The sequence below is a fragment of the Macaca nemestrina genome, chromosome 17, assembly GCF_043159975.1.
Source record: "Macaca nemestrina isolate mMacNem1 chromosome 17, mMacNem.hap1, whole genome shotgun sequence".
NCBI lineage: Eukaryota > Metazoa > Chordata > Mammalia > Primates > Cercopithecidae > Macaca > Macaca nemestrina.
Genome location: NC_092141.1, coordinates 84,692,899 through 84,714,930, shown reverse-complemented (window position 1 = coordinate 84,714,930; position 22,032 = coordinate 84,692,899). Strand labels below are relative to the sequence as shown.

Genomic DNA, 22,032 nt, shown 5'->3' with positions numbered 1-22,032 from the left:
CTCAGGCCCTTGCCCAGAAGTGCTCGCCCCTGACCTGGGCTGGCAACGCCCTTCCCAGTGCCCACCGTGCACACGGCCGTCTGCAGGATGGCATCGAAGCCGCCCTCAGGAGCGTCCAGGTTGCCTGAGATCCTCTCCCCCTGCAGTTTATTCCGGAACTCATCCACATCTTCTGTCAGGCTGATGACGTTCTTGAAGGAGAAGGGGGGGTCACTGTTGGGCCAGGGCTCCTTCAGCCTGGGCAGAGGTGGGAGGGACAGAGAGTGTCACAGGGGGAAGACACTGCAGACTGCAGTGCCCCCAGCTCGTTTCAACTAGAAGGAAAATTTAGTTTTTATTTTATTCTATTTTTTGAGACCAAGTCTTGCTTTATCGCCCAGGCTGGAGTGCAGTATGCACGATCTCAGCTCACTACAACCTCTGCCTCCTGGGTTCAAGCGATTCTCCTGTCTCAGCCTCCTGAGTAGCTGGGATTATAGGCATGCCCCACCACGCCCACTTAATTTTTTTTTTTTTTTTTTTGAGACGGAGTCTTGCTCTGTCACCCAGGCTGGAGTGCAGTGGCCAGATCTCAGCTCACTGCAAGCTCCGCCTCCTGGGTTCACGCCATTCTCCTGCCTCAGCCTCCCGAGTAGCTGGGACTACAGGCACCCGCCACCTCGCCCGGCTAGTTTTTTGTATTTTTTAGTAGAGACGGGGTTTCACCGTGTTAGCCAGGATGGTCTCGATCTCCTGACCTCGTGATCCGCCTGTCTCGGCCTCCCAAAGTGCTGGGATTACAGGCTTGAGCCACCGCGCCCGGCCAGTTAATTTTTTTTTTTTTTGGAGACGGAGTCTCGCTCTGTCACCCAGGCTGGAATGCAGTGGTGCGATCCTGGCTCACTGCAAGCTCTGCCTCCCGGGTTCACACCATTCTCCTGCCTCAGCCTCCTGAGTAGCTGGGACTACAGGCACCCGCCACCACGCCCGGCTAATTTTTTGGTATTTTTAGTAGAGACGGGGTTTCACCATGTTAGCTAGGATGGTCTTGATCTCCTGACCTCATGATCCGCCCGCCTTGGCCTCCCAAAATGCTGGGATTACAGGCGTGAGCCACCGTGCCCAGCCGATTTTTGTTTTTTTTTTAATAGAGACAGGGTTTTGCCATGTTGCCCAGGCTGGTCTTGAACTTCTTTTTTTTTTTTTTTTTTTTTTTTTTTGAGATGGAGTCTGGCTCTGTCGCCCAGGCTGGAGTGCAGTGGTGCGATCTCGGCTCACTGCAAGCTCCGCCTCCCGGGTTCACGCCATTCTCCTGCCTCAGCCTCCCGAATAGCTGGGACTACAGGCGCCCACAACCGCGCCCGGCTAATTTTTTGTATTTTTAGTAGAGACGGGGTTTCACCGTGGTCTCGATCTCCTGACCTTGTGATCTGCCCGCCTCGGCCTCCCAAAGTGCTGGGATTACAGGCGTGAGCCACCGCGCCCGGCCGGTCTTGAACTTCTGACCTCAGCTGATCTGCCCACCCTGGCCTCCCAAAGTGCTGGGATTACAGGTGTGAGCCACCATGCCAGGCCGTAGAAGAATTTTAAGTTGTGGATGAAAGAGGAGTGGGGATCACATGGCCTGGACCCTTGCCCACCCATGGGGCGGACCCAATCACTTACTTCTCAGGCCTCATGTCTGTCTGCGGGACGCTGACTTTGTCCACAAACTTGCCAAATCCGATAGTGTAGTCACTGGTGAGCTGGCTCAGGACCTGAGCTGGATGTCAACAAGACAGAGAGGGGATAGCTGAGCCCCGATGCCCGGCATAAACATGGGCCCCCCCACCAAAGGCTGGCTCAGAAGGGAGGAAGAGGGAAGTTAACACTTTGCATGCTGGACAAAGGTTCATGTTCACAACATCGTCTGTTCCTATTTACGGATGAGGGAAATGGGCCTGGGGGTCTGGAGTTACACACATGGCAAGGGCAGGGTGGCTGGGAATGCAACCCAGCTCTGAAGAGCAGAAGCTTCCCCACAGCCTCTTGGCAGGGGTACCCTCCTTGTCAGGGCCAGATGGCTCCACTGCCTGCTTGCCCTGGGCCTTCTCAGAAGTCCCCAGTGGTGAATAGGGTCTGGCTGAGATTATTCCCCTGAGAATGGAAGGGAAGGTTTTGGGGGGCTCAAATGTCCTGTGTTTCCTTCTGGGTGGGTACAGCTGTCCTGAGTCCTGGCCTCCCAAGCAGACGCCCACCCTGTCCCCCTCCTGTCCTGCTGTCCTCCACTCTGGCCCTGCTGTACCCAGGTTCTGCCCCATCTTCTTGAGGTTGTCCAGATCATCGGACATGGAGTTGGAGAAGTCCATGAGGATGTACAGGTCCACGGGGCTCTCCCGGGGCTCAAACACCTCCAGCTCAAAGTGCCGCTCCTCACCGGGCCGCAGCTGGACCCGCAGGCCCTGGGGGGACATCTGGCTGCGCCGCAGGGTGGTGTCAATCTGGGTCTCCTGCAGTCAGTGGAAGGGGACAGCTGGCTGGAGGGTCACTCCAGAGGCCCAATGGGGGCCCAGCCCAGCCAAGGGGCACTATACACCCCCATAAATAGCCAGGCTGAGCATGGGGAGCCCCCACCCCAGTCCCCCCACCAGGCACCTCTGTAATCTGGAAGCTGCTCTCCATGACCACGATGCTCTCGCGCTGACAGCCTGCGGCCAGCAGCTCCGCCTGGGTGTTGCAGCGCCGGTCCCTGAACATCTGGCCAGAAGGACAGAGGGTCAGTGGGGGCAGCACCCATTCCCTGGCTGCCCCAACCCCAGATTCATTTCCACCAGCTATTCCTGACCCTTGCCCATTCCACACCGACCCAGGCCAGGTCCTCACCTCATCCGTGCAGTAGGCGCAGTCCTTATCCACACGGACACACTCCGTGCAGCTCTTCACTGGGGCCTTCTTGCAGCGGTTTGCTGGGGGGCGGAGGTGGGCACATGAATGGGGAGGCACTCAGCAAAGGCAAGCACTTTCCCACCTGTATCCTCACCTGGAGAGGTGGGGATTCCCTCGCTATGTTATTTATGTATTTGTGTATTTATGTATTTATTTATTATTATTTTTTTGAGACGGAGTCTCACTGTGTCGCCCAGGCTGGAGTGCAGTGGCGCAATCTCGGCTCATTGCAAGCTCCACCTCCCGGGTTCATGCCATTCTCCCACCTCAGCCTCTGGAGTAGCTGGGACTACAGGTGCCCACCACCACACCCAGCTAATTTTTTGTATTTTTAGTAGAGATGGGGTTTCACCGTGTTAGCCAGGATGGTCTCGATCTCCTGACCTTGTGAGCTGCCCGCCTCAGCCTCCCAAAGTGCTGGGATTACAGGCGGGAGCCACCATGCCTGGCCTTACGTATTTATTTTGGTTTGTTGTTGTTGTATTTTTATTTTTTTTTACTTTTTTTTCAGACAGAGTCTTGCTATGTTGCCCAGGCTGGAGTGCAGTGGTGTGATCTCAGCTCACTGCAACCCCCGCCTCCCAGGTTCAAGTGATTCTCCTGCCTCAGCCTCCCAAGTAGCTGGGATAATAGGTGGGCACCACCATGCCTGGCTAATTTTTGTATTTTTAGTAGAGATGGGGTTTCACTATGTTGGCCAGGCTGGTCTCGAACTCCTGACCTCAAATGATCTGCCTGCCTCAGCCTCCCAAAGTGCTGGGATTACAGGTGTGAGCCACTGTGCCCAGTCTGCATTTCAATTTTATTTAGTTTTGAGATACGGTCTTGCTGTGTCACCCAGGCTGGAGTGCAGTGGCATGACCATAGCTCACTGCAGTCTCGACATCCTGGGCTCAGGCAATCCTCCCAGTTCAGTCTCCCAAGTAGCCCAGCTAATTTTTTATTTTTTGTAGAGACAGGGGCTCCCTGTGTTGCTCAGGATGGCCTCAAATTCCTGGGTTCAGTCAATCCTCCCACCTTGGCCTCCCAAAGTGCTGGGAATTATAGGTGTGAGCCACTGCACCCAGCCCTTCCCTATTTTACAGAGGCTAGGGTGTGTGGTCTACCCCAGGTAGCACAGCTAAAAACAAGCTGTGGTTTCAAACCTGGGACTTCCCACTCAAGCCAGAAGGACAGAAGGTGGGGACTGAGACAGTGGCACTGGCACATTCAGTGTTGGCACACCCTGGCCAGCCCCTGGCCTGCTGCCTCCTCAGGTCCAGCAGACGTTCCTCAGCCTTCCCCATTACCTTTGATGAGCTGCATCTAGCACTGGGCCCTTTCCAAGTCCCTCCTCCATCACAGCTTGTGCTTTAGAGCGAGACCACTGCCACACGGCCTGTCTGTCCTCTGAGCCTCCTCTAGGGTGAAGGGAACGATGTCTTGTTTATCATGGTAGCCCTAGCACCCAGCACACCCGGCACACAGTGGGTCCTCAGTAACGAATGAAGTAAAACTCTAGATTGCCCCATTGACTCTGCTCAGTTAAAAATCACAGTGAGGACCTACTGTGTGCACCCGGCGTACACAGTAAGAGGTCTCCTAGGTTTCAGGCAATGATGTGCTGGTCAGTGTTTAACAATAGCTCTGGTGGCTGGTGAGGTGGCTCACACCTGTAATCCCAGCACTTTGGGAGGCTGAGGTAGGAAGATTACTGAAGCTCAGGAGTTTGAGACCAGCCTGGGTAACACAGTGAGACTGTCTCTACAAAAAAAAATTGTTTTTAATTAGCCAAGCATGGTGGTGCACGCCTGTGGTCCTAGCTACTCGGGAGGCTGAGGTGGGAGGATTGCTTGAGCCTGGGAAGTTGAGGCTGCAGTGAGCCATGATGGCATTACTGCACTCCACCGGGATGACAGAGTGAGAGCATGTTTCTACATATACATTGAGTTAAATAAATAATAAATAAATAAATAACAACGGCTCTGGTCTCTGGTGCTTGACCTATAGCGTTTGCCAATTTCTGTGGTGTAAACATTTCTGTCATGGTCTATTTCAAGCCACCAGCAGGACCCCCTCTGACAGACAAAATTCAAGTGGTAGGAGCTGGCTCCAGTGATTTGTCCACTAGTGACACTCAGAGAGCAGGTGACACGTCAGCAGTCCCTCTCTTCTCCAAATTCCTATAACCCTCTCGACTCCACCTCTGAGACCTCAGTGCATCCTCCGGGTGCCTCAGTCCTGGGTGGGCATCTGCTGTCTCCTCTAGACACAGCCTCCTTCCCTCCTATTCTCAGGCCCTGTGGCCAGTGCTCAAGATTCTCTAGGCTGAAGAGCTTGGAGCCTCAAGTTTTCCTGAGGTGGGCAGTGCTCTGAAGGTGGGCAGTGGTCAGTTGCTGAATGGCCAAGAGTGTTTAGGTGAGACCCTGTGAGAACCTGTGCAAGGGCAATGCCTGCCCAAGGTATGCCAGGAAGGGGCTGCAGGGCAACGTGGACTCACCCAAGGTCCCAGAGAGGCTGACGCTGATCAAGGCTGCCAGTAGCAGCCTGGCCCATGGGCTGGGGCGTGGCCCTGCCATCCTCTTCCTCCTGCAGAACAGCAACAATTGACACATGAGGCCTCAACAGCCATGGTCGGTGCCTTCAGCTCCCTCTCACTGCACAGCTGTGGGAACTGAGGCTCTGAGCGCCGGTGATGGGACCAAGGGCGCCCAGCTGCGAGAGGTAGGGCCCTGGGCCTCTGACTCCTGCCTTTTCCACTGCCTTGTTCCGTGCCATCCCTGCAGTGCCCGGATGCCCTGCCCAGGGAGGCCCCCTCCAGCCCTCAAGGACTTTGGTTTGCAAGTTTGTGCCAGCGCTGGGCCTGTCAGCGCTGGGCTCCCTGAGGGCAGATCCGAGTTTATTCTTCTTTGCCTTTTAGCTCCCAGTGGGCCTGGGTCAGGCTTGGCCATGACAGGCCCCAGTGAGGGCTCACCCTGAGAGGCGGCCACGGTTCTGCCTCCTGCTCCTTCTGTCCTGGCCCACTTACCCTTTGGTGAGGGTGGCACAGCTGGGAGGAGAGGGGCCCCTCCCAATATCTGGGGCCTGGGGCTGGGCCACAGCTGCGCGCAGTAGCTCACCACACCGGGTTAGGTTCTGCGGTGACTGCCCGGCCCATCAGGGTGGGGTCTGAATCCTCTGCCCTACCCTGTACCTCTGCCTGCCCCAGAGTTAAGTTTTCGGGGCCCCTGAGCTGTTCACCCTTTCACAAGTTAGCCCAGAGTGAGACACACACACACACACACACACACACACACACACTCTGTGGCTCGCCCTGAGGTATCCCCGGCGGCTGTGGGTTCAGTATTAAACCATCCCAAGTCCTCAGCAGATTTCAGGGCAGGCCTGGGCATCCCTGAGGCCCTCTAAGAGATGCTCAGCCTGAAGCCTGGACAAGAAAAGAGGCTGGCAGCAGAGCCACCCAGGCCTGCAGGGCCGGGGCAAAGGTGAGCACCTCGCCTCTTTCTCTAGGGCCAGGTCTCCCAGGGGCCCAAGCCTCTGCCCTGCCCACTGGCCCTCCCCATTGAATCCTTTCTCAGCCTGGCTTCTGGGGCACTGGCCGCCCCAGGGTCTGGGGGCTGCAGTCCCCGAGTTGCTGGAGAAGACCTTCTCAGGCCAAGGGCAGGAGGGTGTAGCCTGCCTCTAAGGTGTGCAGCCTGGAGGAGGCCTCAGCAGTGACAACACAGGTAGGGCAGTTGTGGCACAGGGGCCAGGAGGCAGCCCTGAGCCAGCAGGGAAAGGCTGGGGACAGCAGGGTTCCTAGAGGGAAATGACTTCCTTGCGGCCTCGGGGTGTAGGCGCCACACCCACATGCTACACAATACAGGCTGCAGGCTCAGGCCTCCCAGGCATCATTACACAGGCAGGTACAGGCCCGGAGAGCTGAGCCCAGCTCTTCCTCCCACTGCCCCGGCCACACCCCCGCAGGCAGTGCTGATTCGCACACCCTGACCGCCACATGTGCCCAGGGCTTCACGGAAGTGACTGCTCAGCACAGGAGCCCGGTGGGGAGATGCTTACATTCTGCCCGTTTCCCAGATGAGAGACCAGGCACAGAAGGCTGTGGAGCTTCCCCATCCCACGGCCAGCACTGGGAGGGCCAGGATAGGGCCCTGCTCTGCAGGCCCTGCCTTCAACCTCCATGGCAGCCTCCATGCAGAGGCTACAAAATGGCAGTTAGAGGGTTGGCGAGGCACCCAAGAGTGTTTGACTTGACTTAACTTGTTTAGAAAGTTTTAAAAGTAGGAGCCAATGTTAGAAACAACGAGATTTCCCATAAAAGTCAGGAATTCGTGTTTATCATTAGATGCGTCATGATGGGCTGGGCCCAGCGCTCAGGACACCCACTCTCCAGGCGGCCCGGACCCCACCAGGCTGCCCCAACTGTATGTGCCAGCAGTTCCCTGGAGTGTGTGACTGCCACCCTGAATGCCATCACACTGCAGCACAGGCAGCTTCCCACACACAGGGACACACACACATACAGGCCATGTCCACCCACCCACGGGCTCAGAGCTCCCCTGGCCCCCCATCCCAATCCCTGGGGACCCCTCTGGGCACATCTGCTCCTGCCCACCATCCCCTCTCACTGTCACATCTCCTTCCCTCAGGGACCCAGGCCAGTCCCTCGCCCCCCAGAGGCAGCTGGCCAGAAGTCTGGGGACGCTAGGCCCTTGGCTGCTGTGTCATCCCCGAGAAATCAGGGTCGAGTAGACAGACATACCTCCCCTGCTGTCCCTCCTGCTGTCCTTCCCTCGGTCCCCAGGATGGAGACTCCAAGCCTTCACTGCCAGCTCTGTTGGAGACAGCAACAACCATGCCACCTGTGCCTGGTCCTTGTCCTCAGGGTGTGGCAAGGCCATGGGGTGGAGGAGGAGCCCTGTCCCTGCCCCTGGGAGTCACTAGGAGCCCCAGAGCCCCAATCCCAGCCAGAGGGCCACCCCAGAGGCCGAGCCGTGGGAAAGAGGGCCGATGCTGCAGGAGGTGGCAGTGTTGGGCACAGCCCCAGGGCTGGTGGGTGAGGCCAGTAGAGCTTCCTGAAGGAAGGCGCCTAGGGCTGACTTTGGAAGGAAGGCAGGCCTGTGCCTGGCCAAGAGAAAAGGAAAATCAGGGACTCCCCAGCCCCAGATGGACTGTGGCACCGCACAGAGCAGGCCCTGCCTGGAGCCAGGAGGGCATCTGCCTCTCAGGGTGGCTTTTAAAAGTAGCAGTCAATGTTAGAAACAACGAAACTTCACATAAAAGTCAGGAATGTGGGTTTATCATTAGATGCGCCATGATGGGCTGGGCCCATCGCTCAGGGTAGCTTCTCCTCCACCTTCTTTGCAAACCCCAGAGGGACCCAGCCCCAGAGGCCTGCCAGCCACTGACCTCTGCCCACTTCTCCCGCAGGCGCACCCAAGGCGCTCCTCTGGCCTGGAGGTCTGATGGGCACCACCCTTCTCTAGCTGCCCTGCCCCTCAGCTCCCCGTTGCCCCCGGCACACTCCAGGGAGGCTGGACCCCTGTCCTGGGCAGCGTGGACGAAGGGACCCGGGCCTGCCAGCCTTCAGGGAGGGGAAGGGGAGATAAAAGCCACCTGCCCTGCCCGACTAGCTCCCCTGCGCGGCTGCCCAGCTGGCGCGGACACTCACCCTCTCCCGGTCAGCCTCGGCTGCTGTCGTGCGTCCGTCCTGGACCTACCTCGGAGCGGACTCGCTCCCTCTGCGCCTGGGCTGCCGCTAGGAGATGGGGCTGCAGCGCGCGGGCGAGCCGGGACGGTCCGAGGGCGGGCACGGGGGTTGGGGGGGGAGGACGGGGCGGGCAGCACTTTATGGGGCGGGCGCGCAGGTAGGAAGGAGGAGCTGGTGAGTCAGGCGGGCCGCATTCCTTCGCGCGGCGCGCACCTGTCGGGGCAGGAGCTGGGTGCCGCCGTTGCCGGGTCCGCCCCCCGGAAAGGGCTGCGGCTCCCGCGGCGCCCGCCCAGCGCTCCGATCGGCCAGCGGCGGGGGCCGGGGGAGGAGCCACCGCTCTCCCTCTGCCTCCAGTTTGGTCCCGATCTCGGGGCCCCTTCACCCTTCCAGGCTCCGGGCTCCAGGCTCGGGTGCACGGGATGCCCCGGGCTGGAGGCGGCCTCTTAGCCCCCCGCCCGCACTGGAACCTTCCCTGCCCCGAGTCTGGGCGGCGAGCCACCGCCGGGCTGTGCTGTTGCTGCCCCGACGGCCGTCAGCCGCGTACCCCCTCCCTGCTCCCCGTGCCAGGGCGAGGCATGGGCCCAGGGAGTGCCCCCGGCCCGATCGCGAGGCCTGACTCCCCGTCCCAGCTCCGCTCTGCAGTTCACAGGGTCCTCTCAGCCTCCTACCCCCTAACCTCAGGTTGTGTCCAGAGGGAGATCCGAGGAAGGGTCGGGTCCTCGGTGCACGCTTGAACAAGCTACTTAAACCTCCTTACAATGTGAACAATGATACCCTGGAGAGGCCAGTGCCGACCTGGCATGGATTGGCACTCGATGCCTTGTTACAGTTGTTCTTGACAAGCTGGTTACGGAGCTGCCCCCTCCCTCCAGTCAGTCCTCTGAGAGCAGTCTCTCAAGTGCCACTGGTTACCATGCGTGTTCAGGTCAGAGCCTCTCAAGGAGCTCCATGATCCCAAAGGGCTCCATTTTTCTTTTTCTTTTTTCTTTTCTTTTCTTCTTTTTTTTTTTTTTTTTTTTTTTTTTTTTTAGACGGAGTCTCACTCTGTCGCCCAGGCTGGAGTGCAGTGGTGCAATCTTGGCTCACTGCAACCTCCGCCTCCTGGGTTCAAGCGCTTCTCCTGCCTCAGTCTCCCGAGTAGCTGGGATTACAGGCGCCCGCCACCACGCCCAGCTAATTTTTGTGTTTTTAGTAGAGACGGGTTTTTGCCATGTTGGCCAGGCTGGTCTTGAACTCCTGACCTCAGGTGATCCGCCCACTTTGGCCTCCCAAAATGCTGGGATTACACGTGTGAGCCACCGCGCCTGGCCCCTTTTCACATCTAAGGAAATTAATAATGTCTCCATTAAATGATGTGTGATTCAGTTCATATTCAAATTTTCTTAGCTGTCTCCAAAATGTCTATTAAAGGTTTCCTTTTGAATTTGAGTCCAATCCATGCCGCCTATTGCATTTGTTTTCTCTGTTATTCTAAAATAGAACCCTCACCATCCCATCTCCTGCCCCACATTCACTTTTTTTTAGACAGTCTTGCTCTTGTCACCCAGACTGGAATGCAGTGGCACGATCTTGGCTCACTGAAACCTCTGCCTCCTGGGCTCAAGTGATTCTCCTGCCTCAGCCCCCCGAGTAGCTGGGACCACAGGTGTGCACTACTGCGCCTGGCTAATTTTTGTATTTTCTTTTTGGTAGAGACAGGGTTTCGCCATATTGGCCAGGCAGGTCTCGAACTCCTGGCCTCAAGTGATCCACCCACCTCGGCCTCCCAAAGTGTTGGGATTAAAAGCATGAGCCACTGTGCCCGGCCCCCACGTTGACCTTTTAGGAGCTGGGCCAGCTATCCTGCAGAACGCTCCCCTTTCTGGACTTGTGTTCCTCATGGGAGCCTTCCTTCTGCAATGCTTCCTCATGGTGTCGCTGGGCCTTTCTTTCTGCCCCTTGTAAACTGAAGGATAGGGCTAAAGGTCAGATTAGAATTAAGTTAAATATTTTTGGCAAGGATGGTCACAGGTGGTGCTGTGTGTGGTTTGTAGGTGGCAATTGATACCAGGTGCCTCGTAGTGAGGTTTAAGCCAATCACTTGGTTAAGGAAGTGACTGCCATCTCTCCCAATGTAAAAACACCAATTTTCACTTTGTGATTCAGAAGTAATCTACTGGTAATCCCAGCGCTTTGGGAGACCGAGGTGGGCAGATCACGAGGTCAGAAGATCGAGACCATCCTGGCTAACACGGTGAAACCCCGTCTCTACTAAAAATAAAAAAAATTAGCCAGGCATGGTGGCGGGCGCCTGTAGTCCCAGCTACTCGGGAGGCTGAGGCAGGAGAATGACATGAACCCTGGAGGTGGAGCTTGCAGTGAGCCCAGATTGCGCCACTGCACTCCAGTCTGGGCAACAGAGCAAGACTCCGTCTCAAAGAAAAAAAAAAGTAAGCTACATGTAATCCCAGCACTTTGGAAAGCCGAGGCTAGAGGATCGCTTGAGGACAGCAGTTCAAAGCTAGCCTGGGCAGCACAGGGAGACCCCGGCTCTGCAAAAAATAAAAATAAAATTGGCTGGGTGTGGTGCCATGCACCTGTGAGGTAAGGCAAGAGGATCCCTTGAGCCCAGGAGTTCGAGGTTGCAGTGAGCTATCAAGCCACGACACTCTAGCCTGGGAGACAGAGTGATATCTTGTCTCTCTAAAAGAAAAAAAAATTAAAATTAAACAATAAGCCGGGCACAGTGGCTTACATCTGTAATCCCAGCACTTTGGGCGGCCAAGGCAGGTGCATCACTTGAAGCCAGGAGTTCGAGACCATCCTGGTCAACATGGAGAAACCTCGTCTCTACTAAAAAAAAAAAAAAGTCTGGGCGTTGTGGCTCACGCCTGTAATCCCAGCACTTTCGGAGGCCGAGGCGAGCGGATCATAAGGTCAGGAGTTAGAGACAAGCCTGGCCAACATAGTGAAACCCCATCTCTACTAAAAATACAAAAACTAGCTGGGCATGGTGGCAGGCGCCTGTAGTCCCAGCTACCCAGGAGGCTGAGGCAGGAGAACTGCTTGAACCCGGAAGGCAGAGATTGTGGTGAGTAGAGATCGCACCACTGCACTCCGGCCTGGGCAACAGAGAGAGGCTCTATCTCAAAAAAAAAAAAAAAAAAAAAAAAGACCTGGGTGTGGTGGCATGTATCTGTAATCCCAGCTACTTGGGAAGCTGAGGCATGAGAATTGCTTGAACCCAGGAGGTCGAGGTTGCAGTGAGCTGAGATTGCACCACTGCACTCCAGCCTGGGCAACAGAGCAAGACTCTGTCTCAATAATAATAATAATAATAATAAAATAATTAAAGTAAACAATAAAAAGAAAAAAAAAGGTGATCTAGAGGAGGAGGATGATCCTTTGTCTCCCTGTCCATCTCCCAACAAGCCTTCACTGAATCGTTTTAGCACGCATTGGTGACCCTGGCTTGAATCAGTTAGACTGTCCCCAACCTAGATGATTTGATTTAGCATTTTTTAACTTTAAGATGGGGTTTATTGGGATGTAACCTTATCATAAGTTGAGCATTTGGACGTACAATGATTTGACTTAAGATTTTTTTTTACTTTACTATGGATTTATCAGGGTATTAAATGCATCTTCCACTTACATTTTTCACTTACAATGGGTTTATCTGGACATAACCCTATCATAAGTCTAAGGGCACCTGTATTATTTTGGGGGCTGAAAAATTGCAATTTTCTGTTTCTACCTTCCTTCTACATTTTAATTAATTAATTAATTAATTAGTTTATTTATTTAAGATGGAGTCTCTCTCTGTCACCCAGGCTGGAGTGCAGTGGCACAATCTCGGCTCACTGCAAGCTCCGCCTTCTGGGTTCACGCCATTCTCCTGCCTCAGTCTCCCGAATAGCTGGGACTACAGGTGCCTGCCACCACGCCCAGTTAATTTTTTTATATTTCTAGTAGAGACAGGGTTTCACCGTGTTAGCCAGGATGGTCTCCATCTCCTGACCTCGTGATCCGCCCACCTTGGCCTCCAAAAGTGCTCGGATTACAGGCATGAGCCACTGTGCCTGGCCCTATTTTTTTAACTTTTAATTTTTTCTTTTTTTTTGAGACAGTCTCGCTCTGTCGCCCAGGTTGGAGTGCAGTGGCGTGATCTTGGCTCATTGCAAACTCCACCTCATGGGTTCAAGTGATTCTCCTGCCTCAGCCCCCCTAGTACAGGTGCACGCCACCACACCTGGATATTTTTTTTTTTTTTTTTTTTTTGAGATAGAGTCTCACTCTGTCACCCAGGCTGGAGTGTAGTGGTGTGATCTCGGCTCACTGCAAGCTCCGCCTTCTGGGTTCACACCATTCTCCTGCCTCAGTCTCCCGAATAGCTGGGACTACAGGCCCCCACCACCATACCTGGCTAATTGTTTGTATTTTTAGTAGAGATGGGGTTTCACCGTGTTAGCCAGGATGGTCTTGATCTCCTGACCTCGTGATCCACCCACCTTGGCCTCCCAAAGTGCTGGGATTACAAGAGTGAGCCACTGCACCCCGCCTTTTTTTTTTTTTTTTTTTTTTTAAGTAGAGTTATGGTTTTGACATTTGGCCAGGCTGGTCTTGAACTCCTGACATCAGGTGATCTTCCCACCTCAGCCTCCCAAAGTGCTGGGATTACAGGTGTGAGCCATTGTGCCCAGCCCCTTTCTACATTTAATAAGTGTCTTTCTGATTAAAAAAAAAAAAAAAGAGGTTCCCTTAATCAACTGGGAATGAACTATGTTCCCCTAAAAATGCAGGGTAAATGCTTTTTTAAATAAAGTTTTGAGTTACAGAAACTTTAAAAAATCACTATTGCAAAGCAACCCAAAACATTTTTTTAAAAAAAGATAGGCTGGGCGCGGTGGCTCCCGCCTATAATCCCAGCACTTTGGGAGGCTGAGGCAGGCGGATCACGAGGTTAGAAGATCGAGACCATCCTGGCTAACACGGTGAAACCCTGTCTCTACAAAAAAATATTTAAAAAATTAGCCGGGCATGGTGGCCGGTGTCTGTAGTCCCAGTTACTTGGGAGGCTGAGGCAGGAGAATGGCAAGAACCCGGGAGGCGGAGCTTGCAGTAAGTGGAGATCATGCCACTGCACTCCAGCCTGGGTGACAGAGCAAGACTCCATCTCAAAATAAAGAAATAAAATAAATTAAAAAAAAAAAGATGGTAAAAACACGTTAAAGTTCACCATTTTTACCATTTTTTAAGTGTACAGTTCAATATATTTATTGTTGTGTAACAGATCGCCAGAACTTTTCATTTTGCAAAACTAAAATCTTGTATCCATTAAGCAACTCTCCCTTCCACCCTCCTGCATCCCCAGTTCCCAGCAACCACCATTTTACTTCCTGTCTCTATGAATTTGTCTACTCTGGATGTCTCATATAAATGGAATTGTACAGTATTTCTTATTGTGACTGGTTTATTGCACTTAGCATAATGTCCCTGAGGTTCACACATGTGTTGAATGTGACATGATTTCCTTCCTTTTTAAGGCTGAATATTTACATATGCGTGTATGTATATTGTATGTATGTATCATTATTTGTTTATCCACTCATCTGTCAATGGACATTGATGTAGTCTACTCCAATGGATATAGTCCCAGGTACTTTGGGGGATGAGGTAGGAGGATTGCTTGAGCCTAGAAGTAGGTTGCAGTGAGCCAAGATGGCACCACTGCACTCCAGCCTGGGCAACAGAGTGAGACTGTCTTAAAAAAAAATAAACTTTTGAAGAACTGCCATCCTGCTTCCACAGCAGTTGCACCACTTCAAAATCCCATCTACGGTGCACAATGGTTAATTCTTCTCAGCTAATTATCAATTTCAGAATAAGGAGTAGATATATTCAAGTCTAATGGTGGCAAATACATTTTTTTTCCAAATTATCACTATGAATGAAAGGATTTTTATTTGCTCAATACTTTGCAATTCATTGTAGGCCAGGCGCAGTGGCTCATGCCTGTAATCCTAGCACTTTGGGAAGCCGAGGAGGGTGGATCACCTGAGGTCAGGAGTTTGAGACCAGCCTGGCCAACATGGTGAAACCCCGTTTCTACTAAAAATACAAAAGTTAGCTGGGCGTGGTGGTGGGCACCTGTAATCCCAGCTACTCGGGAGGCTGAAGCAGGAGAATCGCTTGAACCCGGGAGGCAGAGGTTGCAGTGAACCGGGATCGTGCCACTGCACTCCAGCCTGGACAACAGAGTGAGATGCTGTCTCAAAAAAAAACCCCCAAAACACACAACTCATTGTAATCATTCTTCCTTCATGTTCAAATGCAACCAAATTTGGCCAGTAGGAGATCCCTTCACCCTAGCTTCTTTGACCTTTCCATCTGACTTCCGTGTCTTCCCTGCTTTCCAGAACCGCCTTAGTCCTACTTAGATTTCAGGATCCGCTGTTTCTCCAAGGGGCCCCGGCATGGTTCCTTTCAGCAGGGAATGGTATTAGAGACCACGATGTGAGTACTGTGTGCTGGATGCTACCAGGGTGTCACTGCTTTCAGGTCTTTTTTTTTAACTCACCATACACAAAGCAGGAGGTCCTAGCTCCTTGCAATGGACAGATAGGAGCTGTTGCCCAGGCTGGAGTGCAGTGGTGAAATCTTGGCTCACAGCAGCCTCCAACTCCTGGGCTCAAAGGATCCTCCCATCTCAGCCACCTGAGTAGTTGGAACTACAGGTGCATACCCCCACACCTGGCAATTGTTATTATTTTAGATAGAGTCTTGCTGTGTTGTCCAGGGTGGAGTGCAGTGGCACGATCTTGGCTCACTGCAACCTCTGCCTCCCAGGTTCAAGCGATTCTCTTGCCTCAGCCTCCCAACTAGCTGGGACTACAGGTGTGCACCACCATGACTGACTGATTTTTGTATTTTTAGTAGAGATGGGGTGTCACCACGTTGGCCAGACTGGTCTTGAACTCCTGGCCTCAAGTGATCTGCCTGCCTCCTCCCAAAGTGTTGGGATTACAGGCATGAGCCACCACGCCCAGCCAATTATTTTTTATTTTGTATAGTATTTCCTCCCTTCTTTTTTTTTTTTTTTTTTTTTGAGACAGAGTCTCGCTCTGTCGCCCAGGCTGGAGTGCAGTGGCCGGATCTCAGCTCACTGCAACCTCTGCCACCCGGGTTCAAGCAATTCTCCTGCCTCAGCCTCCTGAGTAGCTGGGATTATAAGCGCCTGCTATCACACCCGACTAATTTTTTTATTTTTAGTAGAGATGGGGTTTCACCATGTTGGCCAGGTTGGTCTTGAATTCCTGACCTTGTGATCCGCCTGCCTTGGCCCCCCAAAGTGCTGGAATTAAAAGGCGTAAGCCACTGCGCCGGCCCTTTTTTTTTTTTTTTTGGGACGGAGTTTTTGCTCTTGTTGCCCAGGTTGAGGAGCAATGGCACAATCTCAGCTCACTGCAACCTCTGCCTCCCCGGTTCAAGCTATTCTCCTGCCTCAGCCTCCCAACTAGCTGGGATTACAGGCATGCACCACCACGCCCAGGTAGTTTTAAAAAAATTATTATTTAGGCCGGGCGCGGTGGCTCAAGCCTGTAATCCCAGCACTTTGGGAGGCCGAGGCGGGTGGATCACAAGGTCAGGAGATCGAGACTATCCTGGCTAACACGGTGAAACCCCGTCTCTACTAAAAATACAAAAAATTAGCCGGGCGTGGTAGCGGGCGCCTGTAGTCCCAGCTACTTGGGAGGCTGAGGCGGGAGAATGGCGTGAACCAAGGGGGCGGAGCTTGCAGTGAGCCGAGATCCCGCCACTGCACTCCAGCCTGGGAGACACAGCGAGACTCCGTCTCAAAAAAAAAAAAAAAAAAAATTATTATTTAGTAGAGACGGGGTTTCACGATGTTGGTCAGGCTGGTCTTGAACTCCCAACCTCGTGTGATCCATCCACCTCGGCCTCCCAAAGTGCTAGGATTACAGACGTGAACCACCGCACCCGGCCCCTTGTTGCTTTTTGTGTGGCTTAATAGCCCTCCAACCCCCTCAGCCCCAGAGGGAGTTTCGCTCATCGCCCAGGTTGGAGTGCAATGGCGCCATCTAGGCTCACTGCAACCTCTGCCTCAGTGACTCTCCTGCCTCAGCCTCCCGAGTAGCTGGGATTACAGGCGCCCACCACCATGCCCGGCTAATTTTTGTTTTTTTGTTTTTTTTTGAGATGGAGTCTCGCTCTGTCGCCCAGGCTGGAGTGCAGTGGCGAGATCTCGGCTCACTGCAAGCTCCGCCTCCCGGGTTCACACCATTCTCCTGCCTCAGCCACCTGAGTAGCTGGGACTACAGGCGCCCGCCACCATGCCTCAGCTAATTTTTTTTTTGTATTTTTAGCAGAGACAGGGTTTCACCGTGTTAGCCAGGATGGTCTTGATCTCCCCACCTCGTGAGCCGCCCGTTTCGGCCTCCCAAATGCTGTGATTACAGGCTTGAGCCACCGCGCCCGGCCTAATTTTTGTATTTTTAGTAGAGATGGGGTTTCGCCATGTTGGCCAGGCTGGTCTTGAACTCCTGACCTCAGGTGATCCGCCCACCTCAGCTTCCCAGTGTTGGGATTCCAGGCATGAGCCACCACGCCAGGCTCAGCAGCCCTTAAAAAAATCCTTTATTATAGAGATTTCCAAATAGATACAAAATTAAAAACACTGAACCCTCCTGTACCTATCACCGAACCTCAGTAATTGTCAAGGCAGTGCCAAGTGACAGCAGCCGTTCAGAATCCAGCCCTAGGTGGCTTGAGTGATGCTGTGAGCACAGGGTTGGGAGCTGGAAACTTTCATTTCAGTGACCATAGGAGCAGAGACCACCCCTTCGGAAGATAAGCAAACTCACCTCTCCTCTCATCCCTCCATCCTCCGAATCACCTGCGTACTTATCTCATGCCAGGCACTGGGGCACACTGTTATTTATGCCTGCTTTGTTTCTGCTTGCAAGAACTAGGAGACATGAGCTGTTTCATCCCCATTTGTGGGCAGAGGCTACAAGGCAGTGAAGTGTGATCCTAAAAGCAAGGGGGTGCTGCAAGCACTGAGAATGGAGCACCCCGCTGTCCAGCAGTCAGGAGGGGATTATAAAAAGCTGAGACACATCTTGGGGTATTACATGTGCAAGGTGCGGAGCTAAATGAATCCCGATGCCCACCCAAGATCAGAGCCCTAGGGAGAGGTAGCGGGTGTGTGAGTGGGGGACAGTAGGAGCCGTGGACAGAGCTCAGTTTGGACACTGTTCTCTGGTGAGCAGACACACACTGGTCAGAAACAACTTTGGCCCCTAGTGCCTGGGCCATCCACCCACAACAGGAACTGTTCACACACCTCTGGGCCATCCCTGATGGGACTAAGGTGGGCAAGCACCATTTTAGAGAAGAGGAAATGAAAGTCCAGAAGGATTAGAAACCTTGACCCAACTCACGAAGCTAAGTGGGGCAGCAGTTTTGCCTGCGGCTGCCCAACTCTCAGCCTGTGTTCACTCTCCAGGCCCCCCACCTCTGGGGCCCCGCAAGAGACAGTCATTACTGCTTTAACTGAACAGATAAATGGCAGGGCCGGGGCTGCCCAGAGGAAAGCGGGTAGGGGAAAGACCTGCCAAACCCCATCCTCCCTGACAGAGCATGAGACGGGGAACAGGCCAGTTTGCTTCTCTCCTCGGTCTACAACAAAACAAAATTGGATTTAGCCAACAACAAACACTGGCAGGAACTTTACAGTTTATAAAGCTTTTGCATAAGTCACTTCTGGTTCCTCCCAACCAACTTACGACGCTTTATGACCGTGATTTCAGACAAGAAACAGGCTTACAGAGGTAAGGGTTTGAGACCACTCAACTGGTTTTAACAGAATCTGGCCAGAGGTGCCGGCTCCACGTCCACTGCCCTTTCCGCAGCGCCACGGTGCCTCCCACAAAACACCCACAGCGTCCTTGGCTAATGAGGGGCCCCTGTCGGAGGCCACAGGAAGCCTTTTCAGAGCCCCTCTGGGGCATGAGTGGGGAGCGGCTCTGCTCCCCAGAGCTTCAAAGCCCCATCAAGGAAGGGCTGAGACCTGACCTGCTGAAGTGGCCGAGTGTGTGTATGGGGGGAGTGGACTCAATTTTTATTTTTGAAACCTCATGCACAGAGTTCCTTATATTCCTCAGGTCCCACAAGAGTACCAGGTGCAGTTTCAGAACCACCTTTCTAAACCTCTGCCCACCGACTGAAAGCAACACGGCCCTTCACAGCCCGGCTTCCTTCTTTTGACACACAGCTCTTCCGCTCCAGTGGAGAGTCGCCAAAGGTCACGAAGGGTAAACAGTCTCCTCTGGACTCCCGGTCTGGGAAACCCGTTTCAGCCCCGGGGGGAGCCCAGTGGCCACTGGCGCTGCCCAGGGGCTGCTGTGGGGCAGAGATAACACGCACAGGAAGGGTGGGGTGGCAGGAGCCCTCCCAGGAGCAGGGCTTGCCCGTAAACAATGAGCTGCCGCCTGGCCAGGGCAGGAGGTGATTCATCTGCCCCCGCTGCTCAGCTCCTGGCTGGCTGCGCTCACGGGGCACCGAGGGACTGGGGCAGCCCTGGCCAGGCGCTGACGCCTCCCTATTCCCTGCACAGGTCAGGATCTCACCCCAGCCCTTCTGGAAACTGGCTTGACTTCAAAAGCCTGGGTGTGTCCAAGAAGTGATCTGGACTGGGGAGTGCTCAAATGCACCCAAGGGAGCACAGCTCCATCATCACCCAAGAACTGGCTGGGTTTTGGGATCCAGGTGGCACATGGAGCGAATGTGGAGCTTGGGGGGGTCCCGCCTGTCCATGTCCAGAGGCGTACACGGGTAACAACGGTGACTTCTTGGGCCACCCCTCTGAACGGCGTCCCAGGCCTCCATCACCCTATCGTCAACCCTGAGGCAGTAGTCCCAACCAAGATGGGGGGACGTGTGAGCTGAAGCATTTGCCTGCAAACAGAATGCAGGAGAGGCCAGTGCATCTGAGATGCCAAGAGGTAAGAAAACGGCACTTTTAATGGGCGGCAGACCCCAGGTGGTGCGTGGACAGACCCTGTCCACAGCACCTGGCTCCTGTGCTGCCTGTCCTTCTGTCTGGAATGCCACATAGAAGCTCCTCTCAGGTGGCATCAGGGGAGCAGGTCCCAATCCTGAAATATACAAAGTGGCGCCTCCCACTGGGCAGTGGTCACTGGGCTGCACAGTCCTTTCGAGTCCTAGGGTGGCCCCTCAGGTCACTGCTTGGCCTTCTTCACAATGGTGCCCACAGCAGAGATGACGGTGGTCTTGGAGCCGCTGGCGCTGGTGGTGACCGTGACGACAGCTGGCAGGGTGGCTGTAGTGGTGAGGATGGTGGGCTGGGCTATCGTCGTCACTGGGATAGCCGAGTCCCACTTGCTCTTTCTCTTCTGAGCATCTGGAGATAAAGCAGAAGTCAGGATCGCGATCCACTAATGAGCAGCGCTCTCTTTCCCTTCCCCTGCAGGCCAGCACGGGCCTAGGGAGCAGAAACCGAAGGGGCCCCCCCAAGACTCCAAAGCTGGTTCTCAAAGTCCCTGCTTAGAAAAGAGCAAGGCTGAGCCTAGGCCTAGATCCACGTGTTGTCTGTTGCCCAAACTAGCCAGGGAGACACTGGCTCCGTGTGTATGGCAGGAGGCAGGGAGGCAGGGCAGCTCTGCAATCTACCTGCAACAGCTGTGCTGGCAGTGGTAGTGGTGGTGGCCGTGGCGTTGGTCGTGGTGCCTTTCTTGGTGCCCGTCACAAACTCAATCTGGAGAGGGAGAGGGAAGAGAATAAGGCTGGGCAAAGCTGGGTGTCCATAGCCTTTTGCCATCCGTCAGCTCCTGGGGGACAGGAGCTTGGCACTACACAAAAGAGGCATTGGAAATGAACTCTGCTCTGACCATCTGGGGGAGGGCGAGGTGTCTAAGAAGAACCCAAAGGGGCTTTTCGCTCTTAAAAGAACTTTCCAAACAGTACTGGATCCCTCCCGGCATCACCAGGTCTCTGCACATGCCCGGCACCCCCGGCCCACCGCCCCACCTCACATGCCCAGAACCGTTTGGCCAGGCCCCTCCTCCTCACACCCAGGAGGAGGCGGCGCCCGCCCGCACAGGGGAAGGACAGCTCCGGTCCCCAGGCGCTGCAGACACGTCCCTGCAACAAGCCTGGGGTTTGGAAGGGAGAGGGAAAGAGAGAGAAGGGAGATTCAATCAAGGGTTAAGAATGAGAAACCCCGATTATCCCCTTGCACCAGCTCCCACGTTCCTGGCCCAGCAGCCAGTGACTCCAGAGGGCCACCAGCATGCCCAGGCCCCAGAGCCCCTCTGCCTGGGGTGAGGGAAGCAGTCTGGAGGCCGCAGCTGCTTGAGGATGGTCAGGCCGAGCCAGACGTGGGAGGAGCTGGTGTCCTGATGCCTGGCTCCGAGACTGGTCACAAAGGGAACAAGGCCCAGAGATAACACTTTGGTCTCACAGCCAAACTGATGCTCCCTGAAGAACCCAGACCACACTGCTGGGGAACAAGTGGCGCTCAGGGCCCTAACATGGGACCTAATAGGTAGCACCCAGGCGGGCCACCGAGGGCAGCTCTGGAGGCCAAGAAACTCACTGAGCAGAGCAAGCTGGGCCCGGCACTCTCTTAGGGAATTACTTCCCTCCCTTCAGGCCACAGAGGGCACCCACGACCCAAAATAGACAAAGCCTCCCAAGGTTCTGCAATTGAGGGGAGGAAGGGGGTCACAACGCAGCAAGCAAGACTCCAAGGGCAAGGCAGCAGGCGAGCACCGCAAACCCAGAGCAGGGCCTGTGCACTGACATGGGGCCAGGGCGGGGGGCAGCCTGGACAACCTCTGGGCTCAGCCAGCAGGACCCATGCACTTCACATCTGCCTTTTCCATCTAGGAGGTCTGCCATCACTTACTTTCGTTCGCTCCTTTTTGGCCTTTTCCAATTTGTCCATCTCAATCTTCTGGGCCTTGGCTATGAAGACAAGAGAAGCTGTTACAAAGGCGGCCCCTGAGCAGCTCTGGGCTGAGGGAGCCGACTCTGATCCCTGCGTTCTTTTCAGTGGGCTAAAGGTCTTCATGGGCTCAGTGTTCTTCGTGCTAGGCAAAATGAAGCCAGCCCTTGCTTGGCGTAGGGCAGGGGCCTTCAGCTCCAGACTGGAGGGCTGCATGCCCCGTGTCTGTGTCTGGAAGGGTCAGCTACTCCTGAGCTCTGTGGACTGCCGCACACGGAAATACAGGCCCAATGGGGACTACCTTGCTACTGACTGAGAGAAGCTGGAATCAGAGATTATTATGTAAAATGTTGGCAATGAATTCAAAATAAAAGACAGTAACATTCATGAAGGCCAAACAAAGCACCTCTACAGGCCAAGATCTGGGCCATGGGCTACAGGCTCAAGACCTATGGTCTAGGGGTTTGGG

The 22,032-nt window shown here is 54.3% G+C and overlaps 2 protein-coding genes across 12 annotated transcripts in view; both read right to left on the bottom strand.

The window, feature by feature from the left end:
* LOC105469171 (integrin subunit beta 4) overlaps positions 1–8,720 on the bottom strand; it is a 38,212-nt gene extending 29,492 nt beyond the window's left edge. For 7 of the 8 annotated variants that reach the window (XM_071083587.1, XM_011719865.3, XM_011719867.3 and 4 more), the window contains exons 1-8: positions 8,555–8,612; positions 7,646–7,717; positions 5,384–5,472; positions 2,842–2,924; positions 2,614–2,715; positions 2,264–2,468; positions 1,645–1,741; positions 66–237 (exon numbers count right to left, since the gene is read on the bottom strand). In XM_071083587.1, coding sequence (XP_070939688.1) covers positions 66–237; positions 1,645–1,741; positions 2,264–2,468; positions 2,614–2,715; positions 2,842–2,924; positions 5,384–5,462 — 738 coding nt within the window. In that variant the 5' untranslated portion in view covers positions 5,463–5,472; positions 7,646–7,717; positions 8,555–8,612. Of the gene's footprint in view, positions 1–65; positions 238–1,644; positions 1,742–2,263; positions 2,469–2,613; positions 2,716–2,841; positions 2,925–5,383; positions 5,473–7,645; positions 7,718–8,554 lie in introns of all 8 variants that reach the window. The other variant, XM_071083588.1, reaches the window with a different exon arrangement.
* A 9,599-nt stretch (positions 8,721–18,319) lies between these two features.
* SAP30B (SAP30 binding protein) overlaps positions 18,320–22,032 on the bottom strand; it is a 44,030-nt gene continuing 40,317 nt past the window's right edge. For 3 of the 4 annotated variants that reach the window (XM_011719845.3, XM_011719846.3, XM_011719847.3), the window contains 3 exons: positions 21,525–21,583; positions 20,288–20,372; positions 18,320–20,018 (listed from right to left, as the gene is read on the bottom strand). In XM_011719845.3, the coding sequence (XP_011718147.1) occupies positions 19,837–20,018; positions 20,288–20,372; positions 21,525–21,583 (326 nt within the window). In that variant the 3' untranslated portion in view covers positions 18,320–19,836. Of the gene's footprint in view, positions 20,019–20,287; positions 20,373–20,686; positions 20,770–21,524; positions 21,584–22,032 lie in introns of all 4 variants that reach the window. The other variant, XR_979842.3, reaches the window with a different exon arrangement.